Genomic DNA, 12,014 nt, shown 5'->3' on the forward strand with positions numbered 1-12,014 from the left:
TACACTCCAGTTTAATGTAGAAAACTGATTTATTCACATGAAACTTACACACACACACACTCATTGCAGCAGGCAGCTGCACTTGGCATTCTTTTCTCCATAGGTGGCGCTGAAGAGCTGCACGGCCTGATCATTGATCAGCTTCCAGAAGTGATCGAAGGAGATTTCCTGATCAGTCTGAACCTCAAGCTGCTGCAGGAGCTTCACCAGCCCGTCCTCCTCCTCCTCCATCTTCTGCACACACACACACACACACACACACACACACACACACACACACACACACACACACACACACACACACACACACACACACACACACACACACACACAGGGTGAAACACACCCTCCCTCCCACAGGATTCTGAAGTCCTCTGGCTGCATGATTTCAACATGATTTCATCCTCTCACATCTGTTTCTGCACATCTGGATCAATTTCCTGGTCACAGCCGCTCAAGCCCCGCTGGTTCTCAGACCCGACGAGTCGACTGTGTTTGTATCCGAACTCAGGTCGGGACTGAAACCTTTTACCGATTCTGACATTTTGTTCCTCACATGTGTTTCTCAGTTCATTCTAACATATAAAGTCCAAAGTCGAGTAAAAGTAGTGGTTTCCATCGTGCTGTGTGACTGGCTGGCGAGCTGTGATGTCACGGTTACCTTGGAGATGGCGGGCAGTTGCTTGGAGACCATGGTCTGGAACTGGGTGGTGTTCATGGTCGACCCGTCGTCCGCCGCCTTGTGGAACTCGGTGACGAGCGTGTTGAGCGCCAGCTCCAGGTCCGAGTACTGAAACGAGACCGTCGACACTTTTCAAACCGTCGCTCGCCGCTTCCACTGCAAACGGCCTCAAAGTGGCTCCACACGTGAATGTTCCCCTTCACTCACGTGAGGAACACTGATTATTGTGTTTCTGGGTGTTTCAAACAGAAGAACAAGGGACCCGGGACGGAGCCCTGAGGAACGCCTCAGGTCCAAAACAGCTACACTCAAAGTTACTGTGTTTTTTAATCCACTTTGACATACAGTCACCTTCAGGTGTAGAGGTGTAGCCTCTGTTGACATATCGACTGTTTGTATGTCTTGTATCTCTCAGCTTAGTTTTTTTTTTTTTTTTTTAAATCACATTTCAGGTGAACTTTATTTTCTTAAGTCAGAAGATAATCTCCTCCAATCAGACGCAGCCCTGAGGAGCACTTTGAGTTCTTCTCAACGTTCAGTTTGAACAGTCTGAACAGTCTGAACAGTTTGAACAGTTTGAACAGTTTGAACAGTCTGAACAGTCTGAACAGTTTGAACAGTTTGAACAGTTTGAACAGTTTGAACAGTCTGAACAGTTTGAACAGTCTGAACAGTCTGAACAGTTTGAACAGTTTGAACAGTCTGAACAGTCTGAACAGTCTGAACAGTTTGAACAGTCTGAACAGTTTGAACAGTTTGAACAGTTTGAACAGTCTGAACAGTTTGAACAGTTTGAACAGTTTGAACAGTTTGCTGCGTTTCCTGGTGCGGCGACAATAAAGTTAATGTCGTCTGTTAATATTTAACGTTTCACAGTCGGACTGGGTGAGAATAAAACTATTAAAAATCACACACACTGGTCTTCCTCCAATAAAAAACACATTTGTTTCTGTTTTATTCAGGGCGGAATGAGTTTTTCTCCGTATCGAGTTTCAGAACGTCGTTTCTTTAACTGCTCCTGAAACGTTTCTGTCCTCGGAGCTTCACGCTGGAGAAACGGAGACGGAAGGTTTGTGTATAAACGACGAGAGGACGGCGAGGCTTTGTGTCATCTGAGGGGGCTGGTGGAGGCTCTGGGTGGAGGCTCTGGGTGGAGGCTCTGGGTGGAGGCTCTAGATGGAGGCTCTGGATGGAGGCTGTGGGTGGAAGTTCTGGATGGAGGCTGTGGGTGGTGGCTCTATGTGGAGGCTGTGGGTGGAGGCTCTGGGTGGAAGTTCTGGATGGAGGCTCTAGGTGGAGGCTGTGGGTGGTGGCTCTATGTGGAGGCTGTGGGTGGAATGCTCTGGGTGGAAGTTCTGGATGGAGGCTCTAGGTGGAGGCTGTGGGTGGAAGCTCTGGGTGGAAGTTCTGGATGGAGGCTCTAGGTGGAGGCTGAGGGTGGTGGCTCTATGTGGAGGCTGTGGGTGGAGGCTCTGGGTGGAAGTTCTGGATGGAGGCTCTATGTGGAGGCTGTGGGTGGAGGCTCTGGGTGGAAGTTCTGGATGGAGGCTCTAGGTGGAGGCTGTGGGTGGTGGCTCTATGTGGAGGCTGTGGGTGGAGGCTCTGGGTGGAAGTTCTGGATGGAGGCTCTAGGTGGAGGCTGTGGGTGGAAGCTCTGGGTGGAAGTTCTGGATGGAGGCTCTAGGTGGAGGCTGTGGGTGGTGGCTCTATGTGGAGGCTGTGGGTGGAGGCTCTGGGTGGAAGTTCTGGATGGAGGCTCTAGGTGGAGGCTGTGGGTGGAAGCTCTGGGTGGAAGTTCTGGATGGAGGCTCTAGGTGGAGGCTGTGGGTGGAGGCACTAGGTGGAGGCTGTGGGTGGAGGCTCTCAGGTTTGTTGGTGGGGTTGACCAGCTGAAGGAGATCAGCTCTCAGGGGGTGGAGCTTGTTGTGAAAGCGGGTGGAGGCTGCAGAGCTCAGCCAGACTCTCATCCAGAGGAACTTCCTCTGCTCCGACCGGCGGCTCAGTGCTCCTTTACGCCACGTTTACAAGTGAAAACTGAAAACTTCCATTGAGTTTTGCAGTTTTCCACGGCAACGCTGCTGATGTGTGACGTCATCACCTCTGTACGCAAGCTAATGTCGAAAAAGTCCAACTTTTACCAAAGCAAAGAGCAAATTCCTGAAAAGATTAAAATTCTCTGAGTGTGTTTCCCTGCTTGCAGAATTTCTGTCTAATTTAAAGGTTTTTTTTGTTTTTGTTTTGTTTTTGTTTTTTTGTTTGTTTTCTTTCTTTCTTTTTGCCCTTGTCCTGTTCGGCAGCTTGGGCCAACAAACGTTTATTTGTGACGAAGCTTCTACAGTTTCTTCCTCTTCTTCTTCTCTTCCTCAGCGGGTTTATAAAACTCTGTCTAAAACATCTGTGATACTAAAGCTGAGAGGTTTCGGAGCATAACACATAATAAAGTAAATATATAATAAATTAATGATTTAAGTGAAACTCAGTTACATTGCTCCACTCCTCAAACGTTTCCTAAGTACATCCACTCAAACATTTGTGAAGTATTCACTAACTTTTATCGATTTTCCCGTTTTTTGTCACTTCCATTCTTATTTATGGAGAAATCTTCACAATCCAGCTGTTAATCTGGATTTCTATGGTTGATTTATCGGTTTTTGTATAGTTCTGAAATGTCGCGTTACTTTTGAAGCAGTTTGAATTAAATGAAATGTGGAAAAGTGAGGATTCTCGGTCATTTAAGGCAAATTCTAAGAAAAAAATGTATTTGCAGATTAATTATCAGTATTAAAGATTTTGAGAAGTTTGCGCTTCATGGATCAGTCCGGTGTTTCGGAATATCTGGTTTCCTTGTTAACTGGTGACCAATTAATTTAGGAGTCCGTCGTTGCTACTGACAACAACTGATATTAAAATAAAATTCGCAAACTCTTTAAACTTGATCGTAAATGCAGCTAAACGCCAGAACAGCAGCGAATTTCTGTCCGATTTTTAACATCCGCTGTTAAACGACGAGGGTCACCAGTTAACAGGGAAACCAGTTGAACCACAACACTGGGTCGTAGGAAACACGACGTGCGGTCAATCCGGTCCATCGGGACCTGCCAGAACCCCCCCGGACCCCCTCCCCAGAACCACCCTGGAACCCCCCCCCCCCCCCCCCTCCCCCGGACCACAGCCCCGCGGCTCTCACCTTGGTGCCCATGTGGAAACGTCTGATCCGCAAAACTCGAGGAAAAACCCGCAAAACCGCAGCGACACGCAAACTGTCCGAGAGGAGAGTGAGGGAGGATTCACACTGTTTGTACTGAGACTGAGCACACACACACACACACACCCACACACACACACACACACACACACACACACACACACACACACACACACACACACACACACACACACACACACACACACACACACACACGCACACACACACGTTTCCAGTTTCCTGAGCTGCAGTCAGAATCAGATCTTTGTCGTTCAACAACTAAAAGTGTGAAACACGTTCAGAACCTCGAATGTCAAACTTCTTGAATTGTTCCGACTTGATCCGAACTCCACCAGACTTTACTTCTTATCTGTTTTTATGTTACTGCTTCATGTCGCTTTGTAGTTTTGAATTTCTAACATTTATTGTATGTTTATTTTCTCTCTGTGTATTTTTAAATGTTATTGTAGTTGTTGCTTAAGGTTCTTTGTAGGTAGTTGAAGTTTCTTTGTAGTTTAAGTCTCTGTAGTTTAATTCTCTTTAAGTTTTTTGTAGTTTAAGTCTCTGTAGTTTAATTCTCTTTAAGTTTTTTGTAGTTTGTCTCTGTAGTTTAATTCTCTTTAAGTTTTTTGTAGTTTAAGTCTCTATATTTTAATTCTCTTTAAGTTTTTTGTAGTTTAAGTCTCTGTAGTTTAATTCTCTTTAAGTTTTTTGTAGTTTAAGTCTCTATATTTTAATTCTCTTTAAGTTTTTTGTAGTTTAAGTCTCTATATTTTAATTCTCTTTAAGTTTTTTGTAGTTTAAGACTCCATATTTTAATTCTCTAAGTTTTTTGTAGTTTAAGTCTCTGTAGTTTAATTCTCTTTAAGTTTTTTGTAGTTTAAGTCTCTGTAGTTTAATTCTCTTTAAGTTTTTTGTAGTTTAAGTCTCTATATTTTAATTCTCTTTAAGTTTTTTGTAGTTTAAGTCTCTGTAGTTTAATTCTCTTTAAGTTTTTTGTAGTTTAAGTCTCTATATTTTAATTCTCTTTAAGCTTTTTGTAGTTTAAGTCTCTGTAGTTTAATTCTCTTTAAGTTTTTTGTAGTTTAAGTCTCTGTAGTTTAATTCTCTTTAAGTCTTTTGTAGTTTAAGTCTCTGTAGTTTAATTCTCTTTAAGTCTTTTGTAGTTTAAGTCTCTGTAGTTTAATTCTCTTTAAGTTTTTTGTAGTTTAAGTCTCTATAGTTTAATTCTCTTTAAGTTTTTTGTAGTTTGTCTCTGTAGTTTAATTCTCTTTAAGTTTTTTGTAGTTTAAGTCTCTGTAGTTTAATTCTCTTTGTAGTTTGTCTCTTTGAAATTTAAGTTTTTTGTAGTTCAAGTCTCTATATTTGAAGTTACAATCAGCAGAAGGTTTAAACACACAACAATCAGCCAGAAACACAAAGAACCAAAGAAAACAAAGTTACAAAGCAACAGAAAGAAAGAAAACCTTCACTCATTGTGAGTACGAAGTTCTGGAGTTTGTTGTTCGTGGAACCGTGGAAACACGACGTAGCTGCGTCGGGAAAACAATTTCACTTTAGAAAGGAAAGGAGTCGTCAGTCGATATTCTCACGTCTGTTTTAAGAAAGTAAATCCAACATGGAGCTCGTTCTGATCGTTTTTCAACTTCCTCTGGCGAGAGTTCATGGTTCGACGCGTTGATTAGCCGCAGGAACTGTCAATCACGCATAGCGATAGCATAGCAATAGCATAGCGACAACTGAGCAGTCCTTTTCAAATAAAAACAAATAAAACAAATAAAAGATGATGGTGGAGTGTCCACAATGATCCAGCCGCAGAGCAACGCACCCTAAGATATAAAATTAACTTTAGCCACTTTAGCCACTTTAGCCACTTTAGCCTCTTTAGCCACGAGCCGTCAGCCAGTAGCTGTTAGCGGCTAACTGCTCGCAGCTAAATTTAACAGAGGTGGTTTATGATCTCAGCCTCTCGTGTAGACTACAATCAAAGCCTCCCGTTTAGGGGTGGCGCCCCCTTGTGGTCGATTCTGGTTTGAACAAAGAACCAAAAAAACAAAACAGTAAACAAAAAAAACTTCAACTTTCAAAGCAACAAGGAAACGTTGGATTTCTGGTGACGACTCTTTTTTTAACAAACTGAATCGTGTGTGTGTGTGTGTGTGGGTGTGTGTGTGTGTGTGTGTGTGTGTGTGTGTGTGTGTGTGTGTGTGTGTGTGGGTGTGTGTGTGTGTGTGTGTGTGTGTGTGTGTGTGTGTGTGTCTTTCTGTTATTTATCACTGCGGGTCCAGCTGAGTCAACAAGAGAGGAGCTGCAGGGCCACTCCCTCACACACACACACACACACACACACACACACACACACACACACACACACACACACACACACACACACACAAATATACACCTAAGCACATATATATATATATATATATATATATATATATACACACACAGACACACTGAAATGGTGGAAATGTGAAACACGATGTTCCAACAAACACCTGCAGTGTTTTAACTTTCGGTTCCGTGTGACGATGTGACGTGTTGAGCCGTCGACCAATCAGAGCACAGAGACTGGAAACATATTCTAAAAACACAGACGCTCTGTCCTCCTAGTTTTCTGGTGTCGGTGTTTCCCGGAACACACCGGAACGAGGATAAGACTGCCAGCAGGTGGCGCAGGCGCGCTCCTCCAGGTAACCTGACACACACATGAGCTGCTGGGAACTGGGAAATGGGAACTGGGAAAAGCCTAAACATGCAACTGGGAAATAAGAACCTGGGGAAGTGGAATTTTCGCTCCATGAAGCGGATGCGCCGTCACTTGAATTAAAGGAAGTAGTGCAGCTTCATTTGAAATGTATTTCTACTCCTGTACACTAGGTGGCGGTGCTGAGTCTTCAGTCCCACCCAGTAACTTGACAAAATCAACAGAACCACTTCTATTTACGAAGGATTTAGATTTGTTTGTACTTTTAATGGTTTAATAAACAAACCTCATCACAGATAAACACAACCTCAATTTAGAAGATTTCACGTAGTTTTCTCGTTTCATTTCTCTACTTCAAACTCGGAATTTGGAATTTCCCAGTTGGTATTTCCCAGCTCCTTTAAAAACATCATTTCTTCACGGTCGATGTGAAGGAAGATGCTCTCTGGCCACAGGTGGCGAGTAACTAAGTACAAATACTGTCTTGAAGTGTTTCAACACACCCCCAGCTGCTCACTGGCGCCCCCTGTGATGGAGGGGCAGAGGGGCTATCGCATGACTCCATCAGGTTGAGTTTAGTAGAGAGTGAAATAAAAACCTTTCCTACTTCAACAGAAGATTTCATCCCTGGAAAGAACAAAACTTTGTGTCGTATACTTTATACTTTATACTTTGTCGTCGCCCCCCCCCCCCCCCCCCCCCCCCCCCCCCCCCCGGGGCTGTTCCCACCGCCCTCCTCTAGTCCAGGATTTGCTGGCGGAGGAACTAGATCCTCTCCAGAGGAGCACAATAAGAATGACATACCCGGTCATCTCGAGTTGCCTCCCCACAGTTCTCATCTTACGGCTCAGAGGCTCCGCCCTCATGTTCTGCCTGGAGACTCCATGGTCCAGGTCTCAGAGTCCCCCCACGGTTACTTCTGATTCCAGTGTTTCATGTCTTGTACACTGCAGGGAGGCACCGATACCACTTACTTAAAGGACGAGTACGAGTACCAACCTTAGTTACCTCCTGATATCGAGTACCAGTACGAGTACGTAAATGACATTAAGTCTAACTCATACTCCACACGTAAACAAACCACCTCCACCTCCTCTGTGATGTCGGTCCTCAGTCTAGTCGAGGTGGTTCCAGTCTATATGGTCTAGTTCTACGACCTTCTCAGGTCACAGGATATAAACAGTTTCGGGTCCTGTCCTGTCGTCTGTACTCGGAGTCCTAACAGTGGACCTGTTCTGTCTCACCGGGTCCATGTTTTGTCTTGAAGGTCCTTAACGATCTCGTCTCGTCTTGTTCAGTCACCAGTTAAATGTCGGTCTGGTCTCAGAGCGACGGCGACCTGTCACGTCGTGTGATGTCATGAGGGGCTCTGAGTTCTCGGGGCGCTTCAGGTGTTGTGGAGAGCCGGTCCCAGACCTGGAGGACTTCAGGCCTTATGAGTCTCAGGTCTTAGTGGGCTTCAGATCTGAGAGTTCCAGGTCTCGGTGAATCCAGCATGGTGGAGGTCTATTGGACCGGTTCAGACTTGCCTCCTGCTTCCTTCATTCTGTGGATTCCTTAGATTCCTCTGCTCTCGGCGACCTTTCACCCAGAGCAGTTTGTCTTCTTCGCCGCAGGAAGGGGCGGGGCTTACAGGTAGGAAACCTCCCCTCGGGCCCCCTGGTGCGACGTGCCGATCAACCGATCGGTAGGTCAGAGCTGCAGGATCGGGTTTCCTCTCAGACTCTGGCTCTCGTCCAAACCGCTCGATGGAAACGCGATCTGATGTTGAAGAAAGGAAACAGAAACCAGCCGGGAGGCGTTTGTCTCCCGTTCAGAGAGGTTGAAGAAGCGCTGCCGTGTTGCGTTCAGGGGACCTGGGAAGTTTGGACGTTACACCTGATGACAACGGTTCCTCTCAAACTTCTAGAAGTTTTTCAGTTTGATGCCCGGTGGAGTCACACCGACACAACACAAGCTTAGTGTGAGATTATACTGCTATCATGTAATAACAGAGTTCACGGGGGAAATAATCCAAGATTAAGCAGTCCAGGATTAACATCATATACAGCCTATCTAAACAATGTTTAACATTCCACAAGATAACATCCAGATTATAGAGCAACATCCTCTAACATCCAGATCTACTGTGTGTGTGTGTGTGTGTGTGTGTGTGTGTGTGTGTGTGTGTGTGTGTGTGTGTGTGTGTGTGTGTGTGTGTGATTATGAGAAAATGTATATAAATCCTTGAACATGCAGTCAGGTGATCTGCTGTCTCATTGGTCCTTTTCGCTGTTGACATCACCAGCAGACACACCTTCACACTGTTCAAATTGACCAGTAAACACACGCGCACACACACACACCGAACAAACACACACACACACACAGGGTTTGTTAGTCATTTGCCTCGTCCTCTGGGTGTGACTCCACCCCCTTGCTCTGGCCTTCTGATTGGTTCTTCAGTTAGCCACCATGTGGACACCGGAGTGAGCGGAGTCTCCATGATGGCCCACCTCCCGAGGAGGATCGTCTCTGCCCTCAAATATTCATCCAGCTTCGATCTGCACAGCGACAACCTGGGTCAGACGTCAAAGATCACACTGGGTCCTCTGAGGTCATCTAGTTGTCTGATGGGTGTAATACACACAGTGAACCAGCAGAGGGCGACATGTGCTTACACTTCATTTCAACGCACGCAGTCCACAAACGTCTCGAAGTCCAAGGAATAATAAAAACATGAAATCTATGAAGTTTTAAAAGCCTTAAAAAGGTTGTAGAATTTTTTTTAATTTGTAACAGCTTTTGAAGCCAAACTGGTTTTTGAATTTTTCAATGTTTTAAATTCATTTTATTTGAAACTAAATCCTCCTTTCAGACATTTGGATGCTCAGACGTTCATGTAACCCGGAGAGCAGGAGGGCAAACGCTCCCCTCATCTAGATCTTCAGTATGAATACAGAGCGTGAAGCCTCACGATCCTTCTGACTCTTTTGTGTTTTAAGCAGGTGTCAAAGATGTTCCGTCCGACTGCCCCCACCCCCCCACCCCCAGCGAGTAGCGAGAACCAGAGCTGCTGCTGCCGTCTTTATACTTCCTGTGTGAGAACTGTGTTCTTAAATGCAGCGTGTGGCAACTGTGGGGGAAACACTCACACGCACACACACTCAGTGATGTCATTTGCTGTGCTGAAGTGATGAGGACACACACACTTAATCTCTTTAACACACACACACGTGTGCACACAAAAATATACCTACACATGCACAGACAGTGTAAATACACAGATACACAGCCATAAATTCACTCACACACACACACACGCACACACACACGCACACACACACACGCACACACACACATACCCAAGGTGTAACCTTTGACCTAAACCCTGGTCTTATCACTTAAAACACACCTGCAGGGGGCAACATAAAGGTCCTCACACACACACACACACACACACACACACACACACACACACACACACACACACACACACACACACACAGTGTTCGTCCTGACTCTGCCTTTAACTTGAACTCGAATCTGACCTGTAAACACGTAAAAAAAAAAAACCAATTCATTAATTTTTGCTGATGAGGAGCACCAAGAGAACACGTGTATGTGTGTGTGTGTGTGTGTGTGTGTGTGTGTGTAAACCGATTATGGCCTTCACAACTGTAATTAACACCAGTCTCCACACACACACACACACACACACACACACACACACACACACACAGTTTAAACCCTGTGAGCGGCAGTAAATCTGATCTGAGAGCAGATTAATGTAAGAGCATTATAACGGAGCAGCAGAGGGTCGGAGAGGAAACGATGAATGAGTGAGAGAAGCTCTGAGGATGAAAACATGGAACAATAATCAACACAGAACTTCATTAACCCTTTCCCTCACCGCACGTCACGGCTGGAGTCAGGCGTACGTAGGAAATAAAACTTGATAAAAAAACTGAGGAAATAGAGGTGTGTGTGTGTGTGTGTGTGTGTGTGTGTGTGTGTGTGTGTGTGTGTGTGTGTGTGTGTGTGTGTGTGTGTGTGTGTGTGTGTGTGTGTGTGTGTGGTCAAAAACGTAAAACTAACCCCACTTCACTGGGATTCATTCTTCACCTGTTCCTCTGTAGCGCCACCTGCAGACTCCAATGAGATTGACATATGGATCTGATCTATCTGGTTTAAAATTATTTATTATTTCCCAAACTGTGAGCCGAGGCGACATGTTGATGTTAAACCGAAGTGGTTCCAGGATCAAGCCGAGAGGAACTCCACCAGAGATCTTCTCATAGTGACTCCATGAAGCTTTACTCATAAATACATGTTCTTTTAGTAAAGTGCTTGATTGTTCCATCGTTCCTCACTCTCGATGGTTTCCTCAGACGTTAGTAACCAACCCTGTGTTGTATAACAAATAAAAGGCTCAGAGACTCAGATAGTTTAATTCAATGTGGACAAGCTGACATTTTCCCCCATTTTAAGTTTTAAAAGTTTCTTTTTATCTTAAAGCTTTTCTATTTTGAAGAAATATAAGTTTTTATCTCTGAGGCGCTGGTCTCTGAACTGGTTTCTTAACTGGATCTAAAGTGGTTTGAAACTGGTTTCTGAACTGGCTCAAATGCTGTTTAAAGCTGGTTTCTGAATTGGTTCTAAAGTGGTTTGAAGCTGGTTTCTGAACCGGTTTTAAAGTGGTTTGAAGCTGGTTTCTGAACCGGTTTTAAAGTGGTTTGAAGCTGGTTTCTGAACTGGTTTTAAAGTGGTTTGAAGCTGGTTTCTGAACTAGTTCTAAAGTGGTTTGAAGCTGGTTTCTGAACCGGTTTTAAAGTGGTTTGAAGCTGGTTTCTGAACTGGTTCTCAAGTGGTTTGAAGCTTGTTTCTGAACTGGCTTTGAAGTGGTTTGAAGCTGGTTTCAAAGTGGTTTGAAGCTGGTTTATAAACTGATTCCTGAATGGGTTGTAAAATGGTTTGAAGCTGGTTTCTGAACTGGTTTCTGAACTGGTTTTAAAGTGGTCTGAAGCTGGTTTCTGAACTGATTTCTGAAGTGGTTCTAAAGTGGTTTGAAGCTGGTTTCTGAAGTGGTTCTAAAGTTGTTTCAAGCTGGTTTCTGAACTGGTTTTAAAATGGTTTGAAGCTGGTTTCTGGACTGTTCGGGTTGTTTTTGTATGAGTCTCCGTCGGAGCTCAAACTTGTTGAACCATCTTTACGTGTCTTCACGTTTTCCACAGACGTCCTCGCATCCGGCTGGCCGTAACCACGGTAACCATAGCTAATCTGCAGCGGGGCAGTTGAAGGCAGTTAATGCAGCTGCGATGGGGTTATGACCCGAAATGCAAACTGTGCACAAATGAGTCACATGGTGCGATTACCGGCTGTACGTACGGAGCCGTTGTGTAAAGAGTTGATCTGAGCCGCCGCAGCAAAGGCGGCCG

The 12,014-nt window shown here is 44.7% G+C and overlaps 1 protein-coding gene across 1 annotated transcript; it reads right to left on the reverse strand.

The window, feature by feature from the left end:
- Nucleotides 1–14: 14 nt before the first annotated feature.
- LOC308115036 (uncharacterized protein) lies at nt 15–4,001 on the reverse strand. The gene is made up of 3 exons (XM_080472371.1): nt 3,870–4,001; nt 662–790; nt 15–234 (listed from the first exon to the last, which is right to left on the reverse strand). Exons 1-3 carry the CDS (start codon nt 3,879–3,881, stop codon nt 61–63), a joined length of 315 nt encoding a protein of 104 aa, XP_080328497.1. The 5' UTR covers nt 3,882–4,001; the 3' UTR covers nt 15–60.
- Nucleotides 4,002–12,014: the final 8,013 nt, after the last annotated feature.

This window comes from Lipophrys pholis (assembly GCF_963383615.2).
Source record: "Lipophrys pholis genome assembly, chromosome: 9".
In the NCBI taxonomy this organism is placed as follows: Eukaryota; Metazoa; Chordata; class Actinopteri; order Blenniiformes; family Blenniidae; genus Lipophrys; species Lipophrys pholis.